General features: G+C 43.0%; 2 protein-coding genes across 3 annotated transcripts in view; one reads left to right on the top strand and one right to left on the bottom strand.

The window, feature by feature from the left end:
- Positions 1-8,933: 8,933 nt before the first annotated feature.
- LOC121500842 (collagen alpha-1(I) chain-like) lies at positions 8,934-10,989 on the bottom strand. The gene is made up of 3 exons (XM_041772958.1): positions 10,497-10,989; positions 10,059-10,307; positions 8,934-9,688 (listed from the first exon to the last, which is right to left on the bottom strand). Exons 1-3 carry the CDS (start codon positions 10,987-10,989, stop codon positions 8,934-8,936), a joined length of 1,497 nt encoding a protein of 498 aa, XP_041628892.1.
- The window catches only part of CDYL (chromodomain Y like), a 175,394-nt gene continuing 161,614 nt past the window's right edge, over positions 10,580-24,359 (top strand). Inside the window, exon 1 of one of the 2 annotated variants that reach the window (XM_041770828.1) lies at positions 10,580-11,011. In XM_041770828.1, coding sequence (XP_041626762.1) covers positions 10,988-11,011 — 24 coding nt within the window. In that variant the 5' untranslated portion in view covers positions 10,580-10,987. The remainder of the gene's footprint in view (positions 11,012-24,359) is intronic. The other variant, XM_041770829.1, reaches the window with a different exon arrangement.

The following is a 24,359-nucleotide window of genomic DNA, read 5'->3' as shown; positions in this document are numbered from 1 at the left end:
TGTAATAACGCTAGCATTAATTGATATACTAGCATTAATATATTAATATTATTAGTATCTTTGTAATGACAAGATGCCTCACTTAGCAGGTAGATATAATAGTTTAAACTTGTATGTACTTAATAAATTAGCTTCAAAATATATAAAGCAAAACCTAACTGAACTAAAAAGACTTAAATAAATTCACAATTATATTGGGAATTTTTAACACATCTGTTCCAGTAACTGACAGATGATTTGAACAACATAAATAGTAGAACAGGATAAATATTAAACTGAAATATATATATGGATATATATCTCTATATATAAAAATATAGTGTATATTCATATATATAAATATATTATTACTATACTATATTGCTATTACATATACTATGTTATTATATTACTATTATATATAATGTATATCTAGTGTTATATAAATAATATATAATTTATAGATCATCATATAACTTATGTAATAAATTATATATTTTTTATATATAAATGACACTGCACATAACAACTGCAAAATATAGTCTTTTGAAGTACCATATAGAAAATTAGGATATCTGGGACATAAAATAAGTCTTAACAAATTTCAAAGAACTGAACTTCTACAGATCATGTTCTTTAACTATAATGCAACTAAGCCAGGAATCAAATAACAAGTCATAGAAGAAATCAAAATGAAATAGAAATATATTTTGAAGAAATGATAATGAAAATGGAAAATATCAAGAGGTGAGGGATATAGAGTAATTTATAGATTTAAATACATACATTTGAAGAGAAAGATCAAGTCAATAAAGTCATGTAAAGAAATTAGAAAAATAACAATACCTAAAACCCAAAGTAAAAAAGAAATAATAATGGTAGGAGCATAATGAAATAAAAGACACTTGCAAAACAGAAAACCAAAATGTCCAAAATTGCTTTTTTCAAAAGACTGATAGATTAATACAGCTCTGGCAAGACTGATAAAGAAAAAGAAGAAAAATCACACATAATTTGAAAAATAGAAATGGGACATTACTACAGACCCTACCCATACTAAAATTTCTGAATAATTTTATGCCATTAGATTTGATTAATTTATATGAAATGGATGAATTGACATAGAAAGAAACCTATTTGTTCATTAAAATTGTGAATCTATAAAAGAGGATTAAAGAGCACACTTATTGTGATAAGCACTAAATAATGTACAGAATTCCTGAATTATTATACTGTACACCTGAAACTAATATAACATAGTATGTTAACTATGCTTCAGTTAAAAAAAAGGAAAAAAAATTGAATGTATAATTTAAAGCCTTCCAACAATAGTGCTCCAGGTCCAGATGGTTTTATAAGCAAAAGCAAAAAAAAAAAAATTTTTTTCTTAAATAAGCAAAAGCATATAGAATACATGAAGAAATAATGGCATTCACATACAAACTAAAAATTGAAAAAGAGGACGTATATACCAATTCCTTTTATGAGACATGTAAAACTTGATATCAAAACCCAACAAAGGCATAAAAAGGAAAATTTCAGGCCAACATTTCTCATAAGCATCCTAAACACAATATTCTCATAACAAATATAACAATTTATAAAAAGGATAATGCATCAAAACCAAATGTGGCTTATTCCAGAAAAGGAAAATTGGTTTAAAATTTAAAAAATGACAAAAATAAATAAACAAACAAACAAATAAATAAATAAAAATAAGTAATGTAAGTCAACATGTTTACAAAATGAAGGAATAAAATCTACAATCATTTCAATAGATGACAAAATTCAATATCCATTCATGATTTAATAAAATTTTTCAAAAATTAGTGTTAGAAAGGAACTTCTTTAATCTGGTTAAATATGAATACAAAATCACTGTAGCAGTTATCATTTCTAATGGTAAAAGCTTTCCCTTGGTAATAAAAATCAGGAAAAGATGCCCACTCTCACCATTTCTGTTTAATGTTGCATTGTAGATCTTAAAGGCAGTGTCCATAACCTCAAGGGCCTGCTGAATACATGCCTAGCATCAGCAAAGTATTCTTGAGAAATTTATTTTGAAATAATCTGATATCTTAAAAAAGTATCAAAATTAATGCAATACTGCAATAATTCCCTAACTGGTCTGCCCCAACCACTTGTTCTTCATAGAGCCATGCTTTTTAAAAATACCGATCCAATTATTACTTAAGACACTAAGGACACTGCCATGACTCACCAACCTCACCTGATTCTTAATCATATTTAATGTCCCTCTTCCTCTTCTCTGCATTCCAATCCCACCAGCTTTTCTCAGATTCTCCAAGATGGGCTTCTTACACATCTAGACCTTTCCACAGGCTCTTATCCCAGGCTGAGACCATCTCTACCATTCTTTTACCTAGTTCTTTGTTCAGACTTTACCTCACCAGTTTAGGGATAATCTAATAAAAACCTAAGATGTCACAGTAGCCATCAGTACATTAGCACCACATCTTGCTTTCTAAGATGATTCTTTAGTAAAAGGAAACAGAGCTACTTGAAGATATGGCTGGGCCAGAAAATCTACAAGATGAACCTGGAGCATCTAATAATGTCAGAAAGTAAGGAATTGGTCAGGCACACATACTTAACACCCCAACCCATGATCTGAATATGTCAAAGGGGCACAGAAGCCAACTGAAAGAGCTCCTAATGGCCAAAGCTAGAATAGTCAAAGTAACACAGGAAATAAAGAAGTATGGTTTGTAATCCTAAGTATAAAATAAATTTCCATGAGTCCATATTAATAGAAATGATTGAATAAATTAACAAACTGACAAATCTCCTGCACAGAATTCCAAATAATTTTTGTAGATACCCTGCCCTCAGGAAGGAGGAGGAGGAGGAAGAGGAGGAAGAGGAAGAGGAGGGGGAGGAGGAGGAAGAGGAGGAGGAGGAGGAGGAGGAGGAGGAGGAGGAGGATAGTTCCTCATTCCTTAATATAGGCTTTCCATTGTAACTCCCACCCAAAGAGTATAGAGTAGAAAGGAGGGTAGGGGAGAGTAACTTTACAGTGGAGAAACTTGCCAAACACTACTTTAGCCAGGCAAACAAGGTCAACATCAACAGTGATAAGTCATGTTGATAGTACATACCTTCAATATGATGTGATGAGAAAGGCATTTTACCTCTGTGGTCTTCCTCTCAAAAACATCTAACCCCAGTCGAGAAAAACATCAGGCAAATCCCAGTTGAGGGTCAGTCTACAAAATATTCAATCAGTACTTGTCAAAACTGTCAAGGTCATCAAAAACAGGAAAATCTGAGAAACTGTCATAGGCAAGAGGAACCTGAGGAGATACAATCACTAAATGTAATAGATTATCCTGAATAAGATTCCAGAAAAGAAAACAGACATCAAGTAAAAAGCATGGAAATCTGAATAAAGGACTTTAGTTAATAGTAATGTATCAGTATTGGCCTCATTAATTGTGACAAATGTACCATACTAATGTAAGAGGTTAACAGCAGAGGAAACAGTGTGGGGTGTTTGGGAAGTCTCTATACCATTTTTGTAATTTTTCGGTAAATCTAAGTCATTTATTTTTAAAAGTTCACAAAAACCACAAAGAAATAAACCCTAAATACTGAATGCAATATAGTATACTCTCTACCTTCCATAAATTATTCAAAAAAGTCTGCCAAGTATTGGCTTGAATATAGAAACATTTTTCTTAAACTGGGGAGTGGGTACACAGACTTCTGTTGTATTCTCTAATGTCAGTTTGAAAGTTTAATACTTCATTTTTTTTAAAATGCTAAATTATAAAGCAATTACATGACAGTTGAATTGTTGATTCTCCTATAATGGCTACTTAGATGGCTTTTTCTTAAGGCATCAAATGATTGGACAATAATTTTTCAATGATCCTGCTTTGTTGGTATCCAAATATCTCTAGAGTACCCAGCGGGTGATGGACACCGTCTTTGGGGAAGCAGCAGACCAGACTCATCTCCAGGTAATAGGGGCTCACAGCTCCCTGCCATTTTTCTTGATTTATAATTGAGACTTTCTATCTGATGATTTTTTTTTAAAAGATTTTATATATTTATTCATGAGAGACACAGAGAGAGAGGCAGAGACAAAGGCAGAGGGAGACAGGCTCCTCACAGGGAGTCTGACACGGGGCTCAATCCCTGACCTTGGGATCACGCCCTAAACTGAAAGTAGATCTTCAACTGCTGAGCCACCCAGGGGTCCCTCTACCTGACAATTTAATGTCTATCCATCCCAGTAGATTACTAGTTGCCTGAGAGCAGGGATGATTGTGTATATCTTGCTTAGCAAGGGGCCTGGCACACAATAAGTGGTCAGTAAATATTTATAGGGTGAATGAATGACTTTAATTTAATGATTCAAAGCTCAGGCCCTGGAGTTACCTGGGCCTGAGTATAAATTTCAGTTTCTCTACTTACTAGGAATCAGGCCAATAATAGTGCCTATTCCAAAAAGTGCATTATGAATGGATGGTCATGCTTAGGGTTCTTTGCAAATGAGCTATAATTTTTATTAGGTGCTCATTGAATTAAAAAGGTTAACATTTGTAAAGTACTTATAATAGTTCCCAGCTTCTTGTTTGTGTTTATTTATTTATTTATTTTTTAATGTTGCCGTTGGCCAAATTAAGCTGTATTCACTTTGCACAGTCTGTTAGCAATAGTCTTTGGAAATGCATGCATAGTCTTTGGAAAGAAAATGCCTAAAATACATACTATAAATCCTCATTAGTTCAAAATATATTACTCTTAGAATATGTGATAATTCAGAAAAGAACCTGGTCCAAACACCTTTGTAGTATTTATGGAGAAAAAAATTGTACTATAAAAAAGGGATCATTAAACCATTTAAGAAAATAGTTTTAGAGCACTTTGGCAATACCATTAATATATTATTAGTAATCCAACCATGAGAAAATTATGTGGGGGATCCATAAATTGGGACCCATCTCCCAAACATTAGTTTTCAAAATTTTTGATCTGAATCAAAATGTAGCAACGAATTTTACATTATGACCTAGTATGTGATAATATGCATGTATATGTGTGTATGTGTATGCACATATTTGTATAAATATTTTATAGGTGTGTATATATATATTTTTTATATGTATATATATATATATATATAAATAAGTGTGTGTACAATGGAAATAAGAGTCACCCTAGCGGAGTAATGAATGCATTCTGATTCTTTTTCCAAATCCACTCCATTCTATCCATTCCATTTTGTCTCATTTAAAAAATGCTATTCAAGATTTCCTAAAATGATCTAAATATCCACTAATGTTTTGAAATCTGTAGCTTGATAAAAACAATAACCACGAAGAAATAAACAACACTGTTCTAAACCACTGCCTCTCAAACTTTAGCATGCATCAAGATCACCTAAGGACTTATTAAAGAGATTTCTGGGTGCCTGTAGGTGGGTGGTAGGTAGAAAATTTGTGCTTCTAACAAGTGGAGAGTAAGTCTGTTGCTACTGGTCTGGGGACCACAATTTGAAAACCTTTGCACTAGATAATACTAGTGATTGAAAAAAAGCAAGCACGAGTACATGGTTCCATATGCTTCGTGGTACCAGCTTTATTTTTTAGTTCATTTTGAACCTCTTATCTCTGCTTTAGATTCAGTCCCTACCTGTTCTGGTCCTGGGCTTATTCTGGATTCCACTGATTTTGGTGGGCCTGGTGTTTCTATTTTCCTTATGAGCCAGAAAGTCCACACTCATCTCCTGCTTAGTGGCTCTCTCTTATTGATAATCTCTCTCTTCAGAAAAGTCCAGAAAGTAATGAGGTTATTGGGATGGTCTCGGTTGAGTGACAAACATAATTATTCCTCACAATGATTCAAGGAACGTTCACATTTGATGCTTATTTTGAAGAATCCAAAATGAATTAGTTACTGCTCTGGTAAAAAGTCAACCAGAATGTCATGCCAGGACCTCAAGGCAATTTACTCTCTATGACTTTTGGTTATTTTCTGTTTCCAGAAGGTGGGGTAACGTGCAATGTTATGAACGAATACTTTCTCAATCTTGATTAATTCAATCAAAAGATGGTTCAACAAATACGTACTACAAGGATTCTTTGGGTAGAATCACCATTAACTAAATAGAAAAACAAACAGCAATTAGAAACTAAATCTAGTTGAGAAAGAAAATGACCCTTAATTGTGAATTGATGAGGTTTGGGCAATGGTGGTACCTCAGCCTAAGAGGAAACTGGTGAAATCAAATGTGAAGAAGTCTCAGGATTGATATCACTAGGGCAGAGATCAAATAAATGGTGGCATTGGGCCAAGAAATAGCAGTGTGGCAGCTGCATTAGATACCAGAGAGAATAATACCCGGGACCAAGATAGATGTAGGGAGGGAGAGGCTGCCCGTTGAAATGGGGATATTGACTGTTTGGCTAAGGGAGGAAGCAGGAGCTGAAACCAGGAATCAGAGATTACTGGTTGTCCAGAAAAGACAAAGGGCACTGGTATCCAATTTAAGTTTTTAGAGAAGGAACGAACTGCTTGGCTCTAAGTTCACCAAAGGGCCTAGCATCCGAATTCATCTTAAGACTGGTTCTCTCTGTTTCTCTCTTTTGCTTCTCCGGCTTGAAATTTCTTACTTTCTTTTGAGTAGGTGATTGAGATAGGGATTTCCCAAAGTTTTGTGGAATGAATGTTCTGTAACAAGAATGGTATTTAATTTCTCTTTGGCTACAGTGTGCACAAACAAACAAACTTAGGTCACTTCTTCATGAAAAACGCAGTTCAGTTTGGGGTTTTGGAGGAGGTACCCAAGATAGATTATGTCTTTGGGTTACAAAATTAATGAAGGGAATCATTAGCAGCAGCTTTTCCACTGCTACCCAACCTGCCTCAGGCTGAGGGTAGTAGCTGCTAGATTTTGGCTTCTTTTGTCTTTCCAGCCCCACCCCCACCGATTCTCGGTAGCCTTGGAATTCAAATGTAGATGAAATGCAGATTCTTGGGAGTAGGGAAGGAGTGACTGGTTGGTTGGTTGGCTGAATGGGAAAAGAGGAGACCCTCCAATTTGAGATTTTCCATTGTTCGACTGAGGTGGGGAATGGCTTCGACTCTGGATCTGAAGAGTCTTCACTGGAGCGGGGCTGATAGTCTATTACCAATTGTTCAGATAAATTTGGAAAAGGAGTAAACTGGCTTGTGTTGGTCTCCACCACTGGCTCGAGTCAGGTAAGAGCTGAAGCTTACTGCCGGTAGATGGGTGTTTTAATCGTGTGTGTACGTCAGCTCACTTGTTGACCACCCCCATAATCCTCAAGGTTTACATATTTTACTAATACATCCCATTGTGCTGCGTGTATTTTTGGTACAATGCCGATATCTCCCTTGATGAGTTTTGGGGATGTGATTCCACTTTTATTCTCAATTCACCGAGAAAGTGCTTTCACAGCACCCACACACGTGGTCATGGTAACTACTGTAAGACTTCACTATTTCATAAAAGGTGGTATAAATTCAAAGACATTCTATGGTCTCGGACGTATTTGCTTCTCTTATGAGCACCGATAAGTGTTGATGATTTGAAAAAAAAATGAAGGAAGAAAGCAAGATTTGCTTAAAAGTAAGACAGTTTGAATTAATTGAGGTAAAATATATACATGAACAAAATAGTACTCCATAAACTGGTTGGGTGTTTCGTGCGGAGGGCAGATGAGAAGTAGTAACAAAGTGGACAGCTGAAAACTTGCTCAAGTTCTCGGTCACTGGTCGGGTATCTCAGTACTGCTCACAGTGGAAAGCCACTGATTGCTGGGAGAGAGGGAGCTGGAGCTGAGCTTAGGAGAGTGGCTTACCCCCGCTTCGTTATGGGGGTGACCTCTACCCAGTGGTTGTTCTTTTACTGTCGTTGACTAGTCATAGCAGCATAAATAATCCAGGTCACCAGGATTAAAGGTCCCTGTAAATTGGCTTTTTGGAGTTACCTTTTTAAAATCTGTAACTCCCCCTTGCTCTTTTTCTCCACATTGACGGAAGTCACCTTAGCACTAGGATTGTTGTATACACGCTGAAGGTACCAGCTCAATATCTGAGTATGGCTGTCTTTCTGTCCTTGTTTCTTTCTCCTTTCCCCTTGGCAACAGTGGTAGTGCTGGAGACCTTAGGGACGCCGTATTTAACATTACGGACCATTAAGAACATGGTGGACCACTGGTGAATGCTTCACAAATTTTGTTCTAAGAGTGGAAGTAATTAGGGCGGTGGCCTGGCGGGAAGAAGAAATGTTTATATTTGTATCAACCCATTGCATATGGGTTTCTATGTGTGAGCTGTGTCTGTTCATTTTAGACTGAGGATCCCTTTTTAATTTACATTTTCTTACACTTGTGTGACTTTTAACCATCTGGGCGTTTGGAGTAAGTAGGTGAGCTAACTGCTTTGAGACTTCACAGATTATATATGAAGTCCTAGTCCTTGCCTTCAGGGAGCTTACAACTTTCATTGATGTTATTTGTGTGGCTGGAGAGACCATGATTAGATGCAGCCTAATAATGACAATGTCAAGCGGGGAAGAGGAGCAAGTATTAGGAGGAGGTAGAATTTGGGCCATCAGAAAAAGGGGCAGAGCTTGAGAGTTCCTTATTTGGTAGAGGGGGTGGGCCATTTGTGGTTGTGTTGTCAAAGCATTTGATAACGGGGGAATCCCTGGGTGGCTCAGCGGGTTAGCTCCTGCCTTTGGCCCAGGGCGCGATCCTGGAGTGTCTGGATCGAGTCCCACGTCAGGCATGGAGCCTGCTTCTCCCTCCTCCCCCCTCTCTCTATATATCATAAATAAATGAATAAATCTTTAAAAAAAAAAAGGCATTTGATAACGGAAGCTGGACGTCTGCATGTCAGACTTCACCGTGAACACGAGAGTTCCAACTCATTGAATAAAAACTTTTTTTTTTTTATTTTTATTTATGCAGAGAGAATGGTGCTGGGGCTGGAGAGTCCAATTTGCAGATGAGGTCTGAAAGGAGGTCACGGTCTAGAAGTGGGGGTGGGAGAGCAGAGTGGACCAAACAGTTAAAACAGGCAGAGATGGATGGATGGGCCCTTCGAGGGGGGCACGCCCGAGGGCCCCGGGAGCCCCTGGAAGCCAGAAGGTTACGCTTTTGAGGTGACGTCGGAGCTGGAGTTGAGGGTTGCGAGGGCGCATTCCGGGCGGAGGGGATCGCAGGCGAGGCGCGGGCGGGACGAGGAGGGCGGCTCGACTTTAAGTGACTTAAGGGCAAGCGCTCGTGCTCGTCCCGGGAGCGGGGAGGGCAGGAAATTCGGCGGGGTCTGCGGACGCCCTGCGGCTGCAAACTGTAGGTCTGGGCCCAATCGGATCGGGTTACGGGAAGAAGAGTAGTGGGAGGGGCCTGGAGGGTGGAGGGTCGGTTAGGGACCCGCGCCGGATAGAGCACCGCGATCGCGGCGCCGGCCGAGGGCCCTCTCCGGGAGATGTGGGCTCTGGTGGTGGCTTCCAGGTGCAGGGGTGGCCGCGCTCGTGCGACGAGGTCCACGTAGTGTCCGGGGAGCGGTCGGGGAGGGCGGCCTGGCGCTGTGGGCTGTGGGGCGGGAGGGAGGGCGGGCGCGGCCCCGCGCCGCTGGGGAGCCGTCCGGGCGCGGCAGGTGTGCCCCGGCAGGTGGCCGGGCGGGCCGCCCCACGTTGCGCATCTCTCCTCTGCAGCGGAGCAAGGGCCACCCCTCGCCCGGCTCGGACTGGAGGGCCCGCGTCCCCCCCCACACCCCGCCCCAAGAACCACCCCACTGACAGCCTCGTTCCATTAGAACCCAGACCTCCCGGGAGCCCAGATGCCGGCCCCTCCTCCCCGCTCGCCGTCCGGGAGGAACAGGGAGGCCCGGCGTGGGGGAAGCTGCGGGCGGGGAGGCGGCGGCCGCGCCCTCGCACCGCCCCGGTCCCACCCCCGGCCTCCCGCCCCGCGAGCCTGTCCCGAGCGCTCCGGGCCGCACGGCGGGGCGCGGGCTTCGGGCTCCGGGTCTTGGCGGCCGCCGCGGGGGAGGCGGGCACGTGTCGGGGCGGGGGGACCCACCTGGCCCGGGGCGCGCGTCTGGGGGCGGGAGCGGGGCGCAGGGCGGGGGAGCCGCTGCCGTCGGGGCGGCGGGCTCTGCAGGCCGGCGCGGCGCCCCCACGGCCCCCGGCCCAGCTCCGGGCCCGCCGGCGTCCTCGGCGACCTTCGAGGCCCCCCGCCCGCCCCGGGGCCCCGCGGCCCCGCTCCCACGTCGGGGCGCGCCGGCGGGCAGCGCGGGCCGCGGGCGTCCGACCCCGGCGAGGGCGCCCGCTCGAGCCGGCCCCGCCCCCCGCGCCGGGCCCCGCCCCCCGCGCCTCGGCCCCGCCCCCCGCCTGGCTCCTCCCCTTCCTGCCGCCCCGCTCCCCGCCGCCGCCCGCCCGCCAGGCCCCGGAGCCGAGCCCGCCGCTCCCCGCGGCCGCCGCGCCCCGCCCGCCGCCCCGCCCCGCCCGCGCGGGCGGCCCGAAAACCCGGAGCGCGGGAGCGCGGCTCCGCCGGGCCGGGCGGCCGCACTGGGCATGCTCAGTAGCCGGGGCAGGTTTTTTGGTCGCAAGTAGGAAGCTTTTTGCACTACACCGGAGAGGGGGAGCCACGGAGCCGCCGCGCCGCCGTGCACCGCCGCCGCGCCCGCCCCAGCCCGGCCCGGCCCCGCGGCGGGGCGCGATGAGCCCGAGCCCCAGCCGGCCCGCCGGGGAGTGAGCGCGGGGCGCGGAGGGCGCGTTGCGCAGCTGCTCCTGCGCACAACCCCGCCGCCGCCGCCGCCGCCGGCCCGCACCGGCCGCGAGTGCGAGAGGCTCGTCCTGCGCCGAGCCCCGGGCGCCGGGCGCGGGAGCAGGAAGCGCAGGCCACGCAGGGACCCAACTGAAACAAAGTGTCGGCCGCCCGGCGGCGGCGGCGGCGGCGCCTCGCCCCGACCCTGCCCCTCCCGCGCGCCCGCAACTCCGCCGCCCACCATGGCTTCCGAGGAGCTGTACGAGGTACCTCCCCTCCCCCCGGACCCTCGGCCGCCCCCGCCCGCGCCCGCGCCCCCGCCCGCGCCCAGCCCGACGGCCCGCTCCGCCGCGGGCGCCCGCCTCGCCCCCTCCCCTGCCCCTGCCCCTGCCCTGCCCCTCCCCCTCCGCGGCCGCAGTTTGCTGGACGGGAAATGTGCGCGGAGGGAGCCCGGGCCGCGCCGCCCCGGGGGCAGGGCAGGGGAGGGGGGGGGCTCCCGGAGTTGTGGGGCGCCCGCGGGCGGCGGGCGGGGGCGGGGGGTGCAGGCTCCGGCCGCGGGGAGCCAGCGCCGGCACCAGCGCCCCGGCTCCCGCGGAGCCCCGAGTGCAGCCGGCGGGGGCGGCGGGCGTGAAGCCCCGGGGTCCCCCCCCCCCCGCACCCGGGGCGTGGGCTGCGGGCCGTGCGGGGGCGGCTCTCCTGCCGGCTGGGGGAGCGTGTGCCCCCGGGGCGGGGGGGGGGACGGAGAGGAAGAGCGCAACTGTCTGGCTGGGCTCCGTCGCGATGCAAAATAACGCACCGCAAGGGCCGAGCGGCGACCGCAGGCTTTAATTAGGTTAGCATCGTGGCCCGAGCCAGGAAATTTGAATTTAACGCTGATACACCGTCATTCATTTGCGCCCGCAGATGCGTTGCAAGTGAGAAAAGGGCACACGGGCGGGCACGCGCGCGCACAGAGCTCTCCGAGTTAGGGACGATGGGCTCGCCAGCTCCCTAACTTGCAAGTTTTGGAGTTATCTGCCGGGATCTCTAGACAGAACGTGGCTGCCTCGGTGCTAACTTCTCGACGTCTTTCAAAGTAGACTTGCTGAGAGTTAAGCTTTGGGAGGCTCTTTCTCTCTTCTGTCTATGGGTGTGTCTGGATGCATCTTCAGAAGGGGCTTTAGGAACTTGTGGGCACTCCGTGGGTTCGCCTCTATGATGCATTTTAGAGACCTGGGTGTCTGGGTGGGTGGGTGGGGGGGTGGGGGGGCTTAAGTCAGCGTCTGTAAGCAATAGAGCCCCGTGGTCCCTGTCAAGCCCTAGGAGGTGTTGCTGTTGCTGTTGGCACAGAATGGCACGCTCTTGCCCACAGTGATGGCCTTCTAGCAACTTTTTGTTGCTTTTTGGAGGCAAGTGTTTGCAAAAGTTCTCAGGAGGAGGCTGCTTTCTGTAGACGTAATGGTAAGATTGTTGCCTCCCCTTACATTGTACGCGGTCAGTGTACCTTAGCTGGTGCTTGAGAATGTTCTATTCACTGCAGCCATTTTGCACATTAGCTGTGCCCTGGTGTATTCAAGATGCTATCTTGGGTCATTTGGGTATGTGAAGGGCGGGGGGGAACTCCCTGTCCTGTCCTCAAGAAGTTTCCCTTCTAGGAGGGAAAGTGGTGTGCATGGGAAAGGTCCACAGCCGAGGCTGGTAGCTGAGATAGATGCTGGTCTTTCTGGCTGACATACGTTTGGGGAGATGCATGTGAGGGGTTCTGGCTTCTGCCTCAGGTTATTCTGTGCTGGTGTTCAGGTCTGAGTACTCACTCTTTCTTAATTTTTGTGATTATAAAGACGCAGTCGTGTAGGTCATCTCATTAGGGAAAGTTGGGTGAAGGCAGAAACTTATACGTAAGTTGTATCTTAGGGTTTATAAACATGACCCTGAAGACCGTACATTTACCGCCAGTGCGGTGTGAACTACATTTCTTTCTTTCTTTAGTCATGTCTTCAGGTTTCCTGGTCACTGGAGGCTTGGCGGAATTCATGTAGAAGTTACATTTTGTTGGAAATTGTGCACATTCAGCCTCCTGTTGAATGTCTGCCCTACAGAGGTGCCATAGGGAGATAAGGAGGTGGAAGGTATGAGGATGCTTCCTGTTCTCGTCATTGATTGGGGAAGAGATAAGTACATGGCAAAGAAATGATGATACACTTGCACAATTGACCTTTAGATTCTGGGTTTGGGGTTAGTTTTGAAAAAAAGCGTTCTAGGAGTGGAGCTGAAGTGACGGTAAATAACGTATTCTCCGGGATAAGTTCTCTTCTCCTTTACTTGTAGACAGCACTGCGACTCCGTGACTCTATTACAATTCAAAGTTGATACTTGAAAGTTCTGCATAGTGGTTGAGAGCCTGGAGTTGGGAGTCAGAAAACCTAGTTGTTGAATTCCAGCCCTGTCACCCTGGGTAGATTGCCTTGAGAGCTCAGTTTCCTCATCTGCAAAATTGGAATCAGTGCTTACCTCCCAGAACTGTGAAGGTTAGGTGAAAAAATACATATACAAAGCATACTCCACAGTTCCCATAATGACTACTCAGTAGGTGATGGTTATTGTTATATTTTAACCGCTCTAACACACCTCCCTGAGGCCTGGTTTTGTTTCTAAAGATAGAGAATTGCATTGTTTTAATCGAGGCAGTATTACTTGTGAGGTGGAAATGATGTGCATTTGTAAATAAACACTACAGTCTAACAGGCTATTTGAACAAAGCTGGGGAGAACACTAAGGTACATTAGTAATAAGGTCAGGGACATCAGTTGCCTTGTTTTGTTTGGTTCGGTCTAAATCAGAAGACAAGTTTCATATTTGGCCTCAAACTCTACAATTCTGTAGGGATGTATTGACAAAGGAGGAAGTTCAAAGTCTAGCTTCTTCGTGTAACCTGGTATAGTAAAAACACGGGTTTGCAGTAGCTGTGTGAATTAATCTGATTGCTAAGCCTCTGTTTTGTCACCTAAAAGAAATGAGATCTCCAGTACTTAGCATGGTGCCTGCGTATGGTAATGGGTCCTTAGGAAATGTTTAAAGTGGCTGGCATAGCTCTGTTTGTGAATAAAAAAATAAGGAAACGAGCTGGGATGGAGCGTCAGCCTTACAAAATTGGAAGAGCATTCTGTTGGTGATAGAGTGGATTTACTCCCGGTTATCTCTAGCAGCTAGGATTAGGAAAGATGGATCTTTTACTCACTCCTCCTGACTACTTTAACTTTCACAAAAAGACAAGCATCCTGTTGATCAGAGGTCCACGGACTTTATGTCAAGGGCCAGACAGTTGATATTTTAGACTCCTCGGTCCACGCGGTCTTTCTTGCAACTCCCCAGCTCTGCTGTCGTAGCGCAGAAGCAACCATAGGCAATACCTAAACGAATGAGTGCCATTTTCCAATAAAACTGCCGATGGACAGTAAAATTCTAATTTCGTGTGATTTTTACATGTCCTAAAATATTCTTGTTCCCCCCCGCCCCCCGTCAAATCACTTAAAAATGTAAAAATCGTTCTCAGCCCACGGGTTCCACAAAATCTATGGGCTGGACTTTGTTTCCTCACCGCTGCTTTAGATGACCAGCTACTCAGGAACTCAGGTTGAGGCGAATGGAGGTGGAGTGTGGAGTCATGAAAGTCCTTCCAGCTCCAATCCCAGGTCTAGAGTGGGGTCCACTCTTTTCTTCTGTATAATGAAGGGAGTAACTCTGTGTCTTCGGTAACTCTCTCTCCTGAACCTCCTCTTCAGTAAAACGTGAAGCTTGAATGACATTAGCATGTAAGTGCAATTTGTAGTCGATAAAGTCCTTTACCCAAGTGTTAAGTGATTATATTATTCTAGGAAACTTCTTTATCTTCTTCCATTCTTAAAAGCTACCAAACTCTCAAACCCTGAAACCAAACCTGTTTTCCTTTGATACTTGGTATTTCAGAACATCAAGTAAATTGATTATTACCAAAGAAAACTGAAATCAAGAAGACTTTATCTACTGGTCACGTAACCAGCATAAGACTTTGTTCATGTGGGACTGAATAAGGAATACACACTGTAGTAAAATGGAGATGCATTCTCCTTAGATGCGTATATTAATTCCTTTTTTTCTCAGTGGATATGGGGCTGTTCCCTTGAGAACTATTATAATTGCTAATTTAAATTTTAGTAAGATCTCAGTGATCTAGTCCTGGCCTTTTGAGAAACTTATCTAATACATGCATATTCTGGTCCATCATAAATGGAAGTAAATTTTTAAGGATGAAATTGCACCTGGTTTATAAGAAAATGTCTTAAAGTTGATTAGCTTGGAAGGATAGTCAGGATTTGAGGGAAAGGTAAGTCTTTTTGAATTCTTTTTATTACTTTGGGATATGATTGCTCCTGTTGCCTCTGCATCACAAGAATTTTATGAACATTGACCAAAAGCACAGTTATAAATAAAATCTGCTTGGGTCATTCAAGTGGAAGTCACAAAGATCAAGAGACCTTCAGTGGATGTTGGTCAAGATAAACCCGCATCAGTTGTGTGGTGTGCTGGCTCTTAAAAGATTGACCGAGATAAGAAAAAAGAGTCGTTTTGATTTTTGGAGTTGATTGTGGGACAATGAAGTCAAATGTGTATTTTGAAAATTAGCATCTTGAATGTGAATTGCAAAGAATATTATTTATTTATTTATTTACCTAAGCAACAGTGTGGAGACATCCCATGTGCTTTTCCTCCAAATTTGCTTTCAATTCCTGCATACTAGAATAAATCTTTTTTTTTTGTTTTTGCTATAATATCTAAGAATCATTCCATTGTTCTTCATACTCTATAATGATTTTTAACCATCAAAGGTATTTCAATGGTATATAGGAAATACTTTATTTGCAGTGTCCTGATTCACAGTTTTGTATATCTGTGATGCACAAAGCTAATATGAATCAAATTTTTGTGAACAGGATGTAGTTTTCATATTGTGTGTGTTCTGTAGAGGCAACAGAGTCATCTCAGGTCCTTTTAAAATACAGATTCTTGGGCCCAAACCATGAGAGTGTAGTGTTCAAAGTTTGGGTGGAAACTAGAATCTGTCTTTCCAAAAAGCTTGTATATGGAACGCTGGCAGATGTAGTAGGGGCCTTTGGTTTGCAGTGGTCTGTGTTTCTGACACTGAGGCAGCAGCGTGTTGAGGTTGGGAAGGGTTGGGATCTGCCTTAGCAGAAGAACTCCACGCGGACCATACTAGGCCTTTTTGCAGGCTCTTTGTTGCTGGTCTTAACGGAGTCATCCCAGGAAGGGTTCTAAAAACACTCAGTAGCTAGCTAAGGGTGCTGTAATGTCTGCTTTCTGTCTTCATTGTATGGCATACCTGTCCATCAGATTGTTGGGCTGGTGCTTACAATATTTAAACCTAGGCTTTTTTTTTTTTTTTTTCTGCTCGTTATTTTCCAGAGTTTAAATATTGCAATAGTTGCACAATGGTTGAAATATGGTTTAATCAAAGAGTAGATTATAGGAATGACTCTCCATTCTGGACCCCTTCCCTCCAGAATCTCCCTCCCCCAAACATTATGCCTTAGTTCCTCCTCTGCATATGTGGTTTCAACTCTTGGATAGGAGAACTTCTAACTTTACTGTTTCCCACACAAACTTAATTCTCTTTAGCTTTTTAAGCTGTGCAAGGCCTTGGAGAACCTGTGTTCTCTGGGGAGTCTGGAAAAGGTCTTTCTCATTTGTATGAAAGTTTGTACAAGTCTCTATGAGAGTTTTTCTCAGGGAGAGAATCAGTAGCTTTCATCTGTTGCTCAGAGGGAGCTGTGGCCCAAAGCAAGTATTGAAATTGTTCTTGAGATCTTTGAGCCTAAGACTTGACTTTCACTGTCCTTCATTGACTACTCTGATGTTATTTTTGCCAAACTCCGTTCTGCTTCAACAAGAGTCCACAGTAAAATCATATTAAAAACTTGACTGGGTTTGGAAGTTGTGTGCTATTTCTTTAAGCGGCTGTTCTCAAAATTATACATATATGAAGTCTAAAATCAATCCAAAGGGGAGTGGGAGATACAAGCTTCAAGTTATGGAATGAATGAGTCATGGGGCTGAAAGATCTAGAATAGAGAATATAGTCAATGGTAATGTAACAGCATTGTATGGGGACAGATGATAGCCATCTATGCTTGGGGTAAGCATAGCATGATGTGTAGACTTCTCCACTCACTATGTTGTACACCTGAAACTTATGTAGCATTATGTGTTAACTGTATTTCGGTTTAAAAAAAAAAGTGAAGCAGTAATTTAGCTTCGCTTCTGACAGCATAAGGACTTTAGAATCCCTTAACTTTGATTCCCTCCCTCCAGATTTATTTACATGCTGTTATTTTCCAGTGTTTATTATCATCTGTTAAAAGACAAAACCTTACAAAATAGGACATTATTATTGTGTACAGACAATATTTGTTTAGATTTACCTATATTTTTACCAGCTTCTTCTATCTTCATTCTTATATTACGGAACTTCCTTGTGGGACTAGTTTTTCCTTTCTTAGGTATAGCCTTTAGAGATTTCTTTAGTAAAGGGTCATTGGTGGAAATGTCTACTTTTTTTTGTCTGGACATGTCTTCATTCTGCCTTCATTTTAGGAAAACAGAATTGATTCTAAATAAAACCAATTAATTGGTTAATTTCTTTCAGCATTTTGAAGATAGTATTCCATTGTTTTCTGGCTTTCCCATTATGATGGCGAGGTTGTTGTCAGCCTAGGTGTAGTTATTTAAGAGATCTGTCTTCTGTCTCTGGTTGCTTTTGAGATCCTCTCTTTGACTTTGGTGTTCTCTAGACTTACTGCAGTGTCTCTCTGTGAGACTTTCTATTAATAAGATTTATATATGTTGTGTTTCTTTTGTCAATTTTTGCTGTATTAGTTCTAAAAATATCCATTTTATCATAAAATACTGCTTCTTTAATACACTTCTGAAATTTCACCAAGTAGGTATTTATAAGGTCTTTTCATTTTCTCCTCCCTGTCAAAGGGTAAGAACCCTCTCATTTCAATCTTGTTTTAGTTTTGTTTGCATTCTGGGTTTTTCCTTGGATCTGACTTCTAGTTCATTAATGAACTGTGCCTTATTTAACCCACCTATTGAGTTTTTAATTTCAACAATTATATTTTTTAGTTCTGATCATCTGGGGCTCTCCACCCCCAGTTTGTAGCTTGCTTTCTTAGTCTTTGGGTTTGTCTACTTTTATGATTGAAGCATTCTTTATGGTTGGGTTGGGGAGAATTATGGGGCACTCAGGTATTTTCCCTCTTGCAAGTTCAATAAAGCATTAAGCAATATACTGTATTGAAGATCTAGTTACCTTGTGGTGAGAATGCCCTTTTGGAATCTTGTTTGCTTTCTTTCTTTCTTTCTTTTTTTTTTTTTTTTTGCCAGAATTGGAAGAAACCTTATTGATTTTGAATTTGTGGTAATACGAATTGGGCTAGAGCCAACACTTGAGATTTACATAAAGATATTGAAAATGCAGATAAAGTATAAACTAGATTTCAAGGGGACTGAAAACATATGAAAATTGATGTAATAGCTTCAGAACTAATGCTTCTAAGGCATCTTTGTTCTGTCAGCCTTGATTTATAAGCATATTTTCTCTAACTTCTCTTTACCTGAGATTGTCCTGCTCAGTGGGTCTGAGCTACTGAAGCCATAGTTGTTGACTTATTTTGTCCACACCTGCACAGCCCATCCTTTCCTACCTTAGTGTTGTCATTTTTCCCATAGGTGAGTCCTCCAGCTTGCTAGCTTCAGTGTCAATCTTCATTCAGGACCTCATTAGAGTTCACACCTGGCAAGAATCCTCCCCTCCAAACTCTGTGTAACTAATTTACTCATTTCTTTTGCACTATTGATTATTAATTTGGACTTTAAGTATTACTTTCTCTAGGTATTGAATAGTATGTATATTTTCCCCTATATTTGGCAATTTTTTGGTTTGTTGCAGTGCTCAATCTGAAGACCTGAATGTGGTGAGCAGTCAGTGATTACCAATGTTTAGCTAAAATACAAGTATTACAGTGTCTGGAGTTACATTGTTTGAAATTATACCATATATGTAAGAATTATGCATTTAGTTATCTTTTTAACAAAAACTCTACACTGTGTTTTGTAGGAAAATTATTTCTAAATTTGATACAAATAATTTGGAAGAAAATTGTGTTCCTAGAAAGAGCATTTGAAATGTTCATCATACTGTTTGTGTTTAGCTGTTGATGAAAAGTGTTGGGGAATGGGGGAGATGTCTAAAAATACTCTCCAGTTGGAGAAGTTAACCACAATATATTTAGGAAATGCCTTTGTTTTTTGTCTTATTTTCATTTATAATGGGCTCTGCAGTGTGAAGTTTTTAAGAGGTTGATATTTTCCTAGTGTTTGTTAATAAAGCTCAATGATGTTGATTGCGTATATGAATATCTGTGGTTAAAATGTACCCATTTTTCATCAGTAGTTTAGTATTTAGGATTTTAGGGCATCACAGAGCTGCATACAGAAGCATTTCCTATTTTAACATGTAACTAATTTGGTTGCCTCAGCTATTTAGAATATGTGAAAACAGGACCAGATAAAAGCCTTCTTGGCCTGTAAAAAGGTGTCACACCCTCTACACATTAAACAGCTCTGGGCCTCTCTTGGAGACTGTTTTATTTGAGGCATGATATGCTTGGACTTCACTGGCTTCCTTATCAAGTTAGGGACAGATATTTGGTAAGGGAAAGAGCTGTCTAAGGCAGGTGAGTTGACATTAATAAAATTGTTTGTGAGCTGAGCTGGTGAGACGGCACCTCCAGGTCATGGATAGCAAGTAGCTCCTGAGCCCCCAGAGCATGTGAAAGGCATGCTTATGAAAAGAAAGGCATATGTTGAAAAGAGCTGTCAAAAATTATTTTTAAAAGTTTTGGCATGTAAGTGGCAACATTCAGTTTACTTTTATGGTATGTTTTCCAGAGATTCCACTCAAGTGTTCCTAACAGCAGAAGCAAGAGATCAGATAGCCTAGTAAAGAGATGGAGGTGGAAGTTGGGGATTGAATGGCCTGCCTGCTGCAGGCCTGGCCTGTTTTCGAATTCTCATGTTACCTGAAGCCTTTGTGAATTTAACAGTGTGTGCCGTAGAAAATGGTATGATATTAAGTCCCTTAAACATGTTTACCGGTATGTACTTCATCATAAAATTTTGGATCAGGTTGGTGTTTTGGGGAGATGAGCCATCATCACTTAGTATCTTCATACAACTCTTGATCTCCCTCTGGCTGTGTGTACCCAACATAGGAGCAAGGGCTTGCTGTGTTCTCTTTCATGATGACGCCAGGTAGAAGAATTATTAGCTGGTTTGGTGATATGCAAATGAGAATATTTGAATGGAGTGATCAAAAAATTTGTTTAAATCTCATTTCAGTCATTCCTACCGCTGAAGAGTTTTTTTTATTTTTTAAGATATTTTTAATTTTTTCAAGAGAGACACACAGATGAGGCAGAGACCTAGGCAGAGGGAGAAGCAGGCTCTAACTTCCCTCTTGGATGCAGATGAGCTTTTGAGCTTAAAGCAAGAGGGAAATGATTATTTTATTATCATTTTTAAGGATGGAGAGTCATGTGTATGTGGCAGAGGGTGCTAACTAGAATATGATTTGTAGTACTCTTCCCTCAGAGTATACATGAGTAAAATTTTCTCCAGAATTATTTTATATGCCATCATTCAACACCACTAGCTAGCTTCAACTGATAACTGAGCTTTTTGAGTGTCTTGATTAAATAGATACATACCTAAAAATGTATTCCTAAGGGAAATGATCCTAAGTAACTGTAGGTTAGGACTGCTTAAAAATGATGAGGTTGCAATGATCTTATAGAATGAGTTTAAAAGATTGTGGAATGAGGGGCTCCTGGTTGGCTCAGTCGGAGGAGCATGCAACTCTTGATTTCTTAGGGTTGTGAGTTTGAGCCCCACATTGGGTGTAGAGATTACTTAACTAAATTAATATTTAAACAAATAAATAAAAGATTGTGGAATGAGATCTTGTCAAGGTATGTCGGTCCACCTTGGCAGGAGGGAGTTATATGTTAAGACCAGGCACATTTCAGTTTACCCAGGAACCTGATCAAAGCCAACAGAAAAGAGATTGTGGTCACGAGTGGACAGCTTTACGGCAGTGCTGCAGCCCTACTTTTGTCAAACAATGGCCTGGGAGAGAGACCAAAACCATGAAGTGAAGGATCAGATGTGGAGAAAGGATTGTTCTCAAATTCAAGCCTCTTTTATGCATAATCCCACTCAAAGAAGGTGAAACCCTGGAGTCCTTGTCTTGACTGATTTCTGTTGCAGTAGAGGGACGTGCCTTAGAAGTTGGGAAGCTCTTAAAAAGCCTTTGCTATCGTGGATCATGTCTCCCCTCGAGGAAGAGTGTTCTTCGAGCTTGAGAAGGGGACATGATTGGAGCAAGTGGGGACATTAATGTGACCAAGGCTTTGAGAACTTTGCTTCCCCTCTGAGGTGGTAGGCAGGATGCCCCTCACACCCCGGTGACTGGGGTGGGAGCGACAAGTAGGGTGGACGTTTCCATCCTTCAGGTGCTTTTGCACTACCTTCCACACTCAGAAGAGTGAGCCCTATTTCTCCAGAGTCCTTCTACCACACACACAGGAGCTCCCGCCTGTTAGGGCCACAGCTGACTATCTGCTCTGCTCCTTGGGGGGACAGATGTCCTCCTGTCCTTCCCCGAATCGAGTGGAATTGCTTCCTATAATTCCCCAGGTGACATGAGGTCAGCTAGAGCCCTCACCTTGGCACAGGAGTTTTTGCTTTTTCCTTGTGCTTCCCTCCTGGGTAGCTCCCCTGGTAAGGGGAGGGATCTGGGGGCAGAGCGGCCTGTGCTCGCCGTCCACCCTCACACCACAGACTTCATTGCTGGGCCAACTCTGGTCTGGCCCCCTCCTGGTCCACGCACGTCTCTGAGTCACTGTGGCCAGGAGCTCTAGTGGTTCACACTGCCGTACCTCGTAGCTGCAGAGAAAGAGTGGCCAAGGGCCACGTGCAGTGGGTTCTCAGCTTTGACGGGAGATGTGGATCAGAAGCTCCTATCATTGAGCATTGAGCATTGATAGGATCGATTAACCATCCAAGATTTGTTTCCAAATTGCTTTGTCTTTTTTCTTTAGCCCCTGTTGCATTTTTGGCCTTTTCTACCTCTGGGACAAGGGCATGAGACTGCGAGTTGCTGTCTCTACCCCCTGCCCACCCTCTCTGTCCTCACCCAGCCTCCTGTTGGAGAGCACTACCCTGTCGCACTCCATATAATATGGAATCGAACTTTTCAGAAAAGTTTAGTTTCCTGTTCTTAATGAAAAACAACAAGCAAGTGAACAAAGAATCCTGTCTTTCTAAAACAATAAACTTTCAAATGACTCAGCTTCTCTTTACTTGTCCCCCCCGTTTCCCTGTGGTTTGTTTGAAAATGGATTTCTCACTCCTGCTGTACATCATTATCAATTTAGGACATGCCATCCAGTCAGGTTTTTGCTTATCTATCATATATAAAGCATCAGTAAAGACACAGAAGAGCAACAAACATGTAGAAAGATGTCTTCACCCTCCTTATCTCTTTTGGGTCTATGTTGGCAAAAAACTAGTAAACATCATTAATTGATGTGTGTTTGTTAAAAGTGGCATTTGAAAGATTTCTTCAAGAGAGTTTATAAATAATACTCTTGAAACCTTTTAAATAGGAAGATTGTGGGCAGCCCCGGTGGCTCAGCGGTTTAACGCCTGCCTTTGGCCCGGGGCGTGATCCTAGAGACCCGGGATCGAGTCCTGCATCGGGCTCCCTGCATGGAGCCCACTTCTCCCTCTGTGTCTCTGCCTGTCTCTCTCTCTCTCTCTCTGAATGAATAAATAAATAAATCTTTAAATAAATAAATAAATAAATAGGAAAATTGCATAAATTAAAAGATCTTTTACTTAATAAATTTTAATGAGCATCTAATAACGTGACTCAGTACTCTAAGCATGTGTAGGTGGCCTTTTGCATTAGCACGCTATATAGAAACTTCTCTGAGTCCAGGAGGCATTACCTCTGTGGTTCGGGTTTACTTTAAGTTGTTGATGTTACCGCCTTGTAAGAAGTCATACATCTGTACCTTAACCAACAAAAACTCACTCATTTTCCTTGCTATGAGGACTACAGTTATAAGGGTTTCTTAAGCTCTTTGTGTAGTATAAATTAACAGATGACGGTAGTAGCTCCATTATAAAAGATAGACAGGATCCTCATCAGTATCTTAATCTGCCTTTTCTACCATGGTCACCATACTCAAGGTCATTAAGCAGAATGTAGAGCATATGTGACTAAAGGAATGGCATTTTCCGATGTAGTTTGCGGAAGCATAACAGGAAAACTCAACTAATTACCTGTAATTTCAAAGGCAGCCAGTAGGTTCCCCATGCCCAGCAGCTTGACAATCTTCCGTATGGGCCTAATAATAATAACTATATAGGGTAGAAAATGAATAAGCTTTGAACGAGATTAAACAAATTTGCAAGGAGAATGAACTTAATGCTCCATCATGGATAGCAATTTTTGAGTGTTCTCAAAGATTTCAAGTTAAACAAGGTATTCATAGTGAAGCACAAAACATTGATGAAAACAGAAAAGATTCCATTTGTCCCGTATTGTTGTCCACAAAAAATAAGCAGGTATTCACTTTAGAAGAGAGTTTGGAAATTCCCTCAAAGATGCTGAATACAAACAATGATGATTTAACATTTTCTATGATACTTTTTTAAAGAAAGAGAACAAAGTGATGGGTTTGGATAGTGTATTAAGACATGTCCAGTGTAAACTTTAAACGACTCCTGCTGGTGGCAAGCATTAACATTCCCAGGAAACAAGAAAGGAGCGGTGTCAAATCAGCGTGAGATTTTTGTCACCAGTGGCACTGATCATTGTATAACTGATTCCGTAGGGACCCACATAGATTTAGTATGTGGAAATGAGAAAGTGGAGAGTCATGAGATGCAGAAGGAACACACCCGAGGCCTGAGTGATGGGTTTCTTTATTAGGATGCTTCATACTGTTTGTGAGCAGCCACTTTTGATTTACAGCATATCAGCAATGTAAGTCACTAGACTTACAGTTCTGAATTATGTTCATTCCAAAATTCATTTCTCCCTTAGGCGGTAAAGATTGGGCGCCACAGAGGATATTCAAAAGACTGTGTCTGAGGGCAGTCCTAGACCAGGAGAAAGTTCTGGGAATGTTTTGTGTTAACTGCCTCTTTGAAATAAGAGTTTGGCCTTTAAAGTCAGTACTTGAACCAGCTGACATCCGCTTGGCAGACAGGTCCTTTGAATTTCATAGTGTCAGAATTTACATGGTCTCCTAACCTTACTTGTGGTTTGTGTGTGAAGGCCCTATGCATGTTTACTGAGAAAAGGAGGGGGGAGAAGTCTAAAAGGGAAAGAAAATTCGTTGCTCTGCTTCCCTAGATCAGCTACCATGAACCATAGAGGACCACCATTGTGGCCATCTCTATGCATAAGTACAGTTAGAAGAATGGATTATACAGATAACAATT

The sequence above is a fragment of the Vulpes lagopus genome, chromosome 10, assembly GCF_018345385.1.
Source record: "Vulpes lagopus strain Blue_001 chromosome 10, ASM1834538v1, whole genome shotgun sequence".
In the NCBI taxonomy this organism is placed as follows: domain Eukaryota; kingdom Metazoa; phylum Chordata; class Mammalia; order Carnivora; family Canidae; genus Vulpes; species Vulpes lagopus.
The sequence above is the reverse complement of the archived record's forward strand: the minus strand, read 5'-3'. Positions and strand labels throughout refer to the sequence as shown.

What these genes read in the sequence shown, in the direction of transcription:
- LOC121500842 (XM_041772958.1), bottom strand. Translation starts at nt 10,989, where the DNA reads ATGGTGGGCGGCGGAGTTGCGGGCGCGCGGGAGGGGCAGGGTCGGGGC. An exon ending in CCCGCGCTCCGGGTTTTCGG is followed by an intron (nt 10,308 to 10,496) that starts GCCGCCCGCGCG and finishes GGCCGGCTCGAG; the next exon opens with CGGGCGCCCTCGCCGGGGTC. An exon ending in AGACGCGCGCCCCGGGCCAG is followed by an intron (nt 9,689 to 10,058) that starts GTGGGTCCCCCC and finishes GCTCCGCTGCAG; the next exon opens with AGGAGAGATGCGCAACGTGG.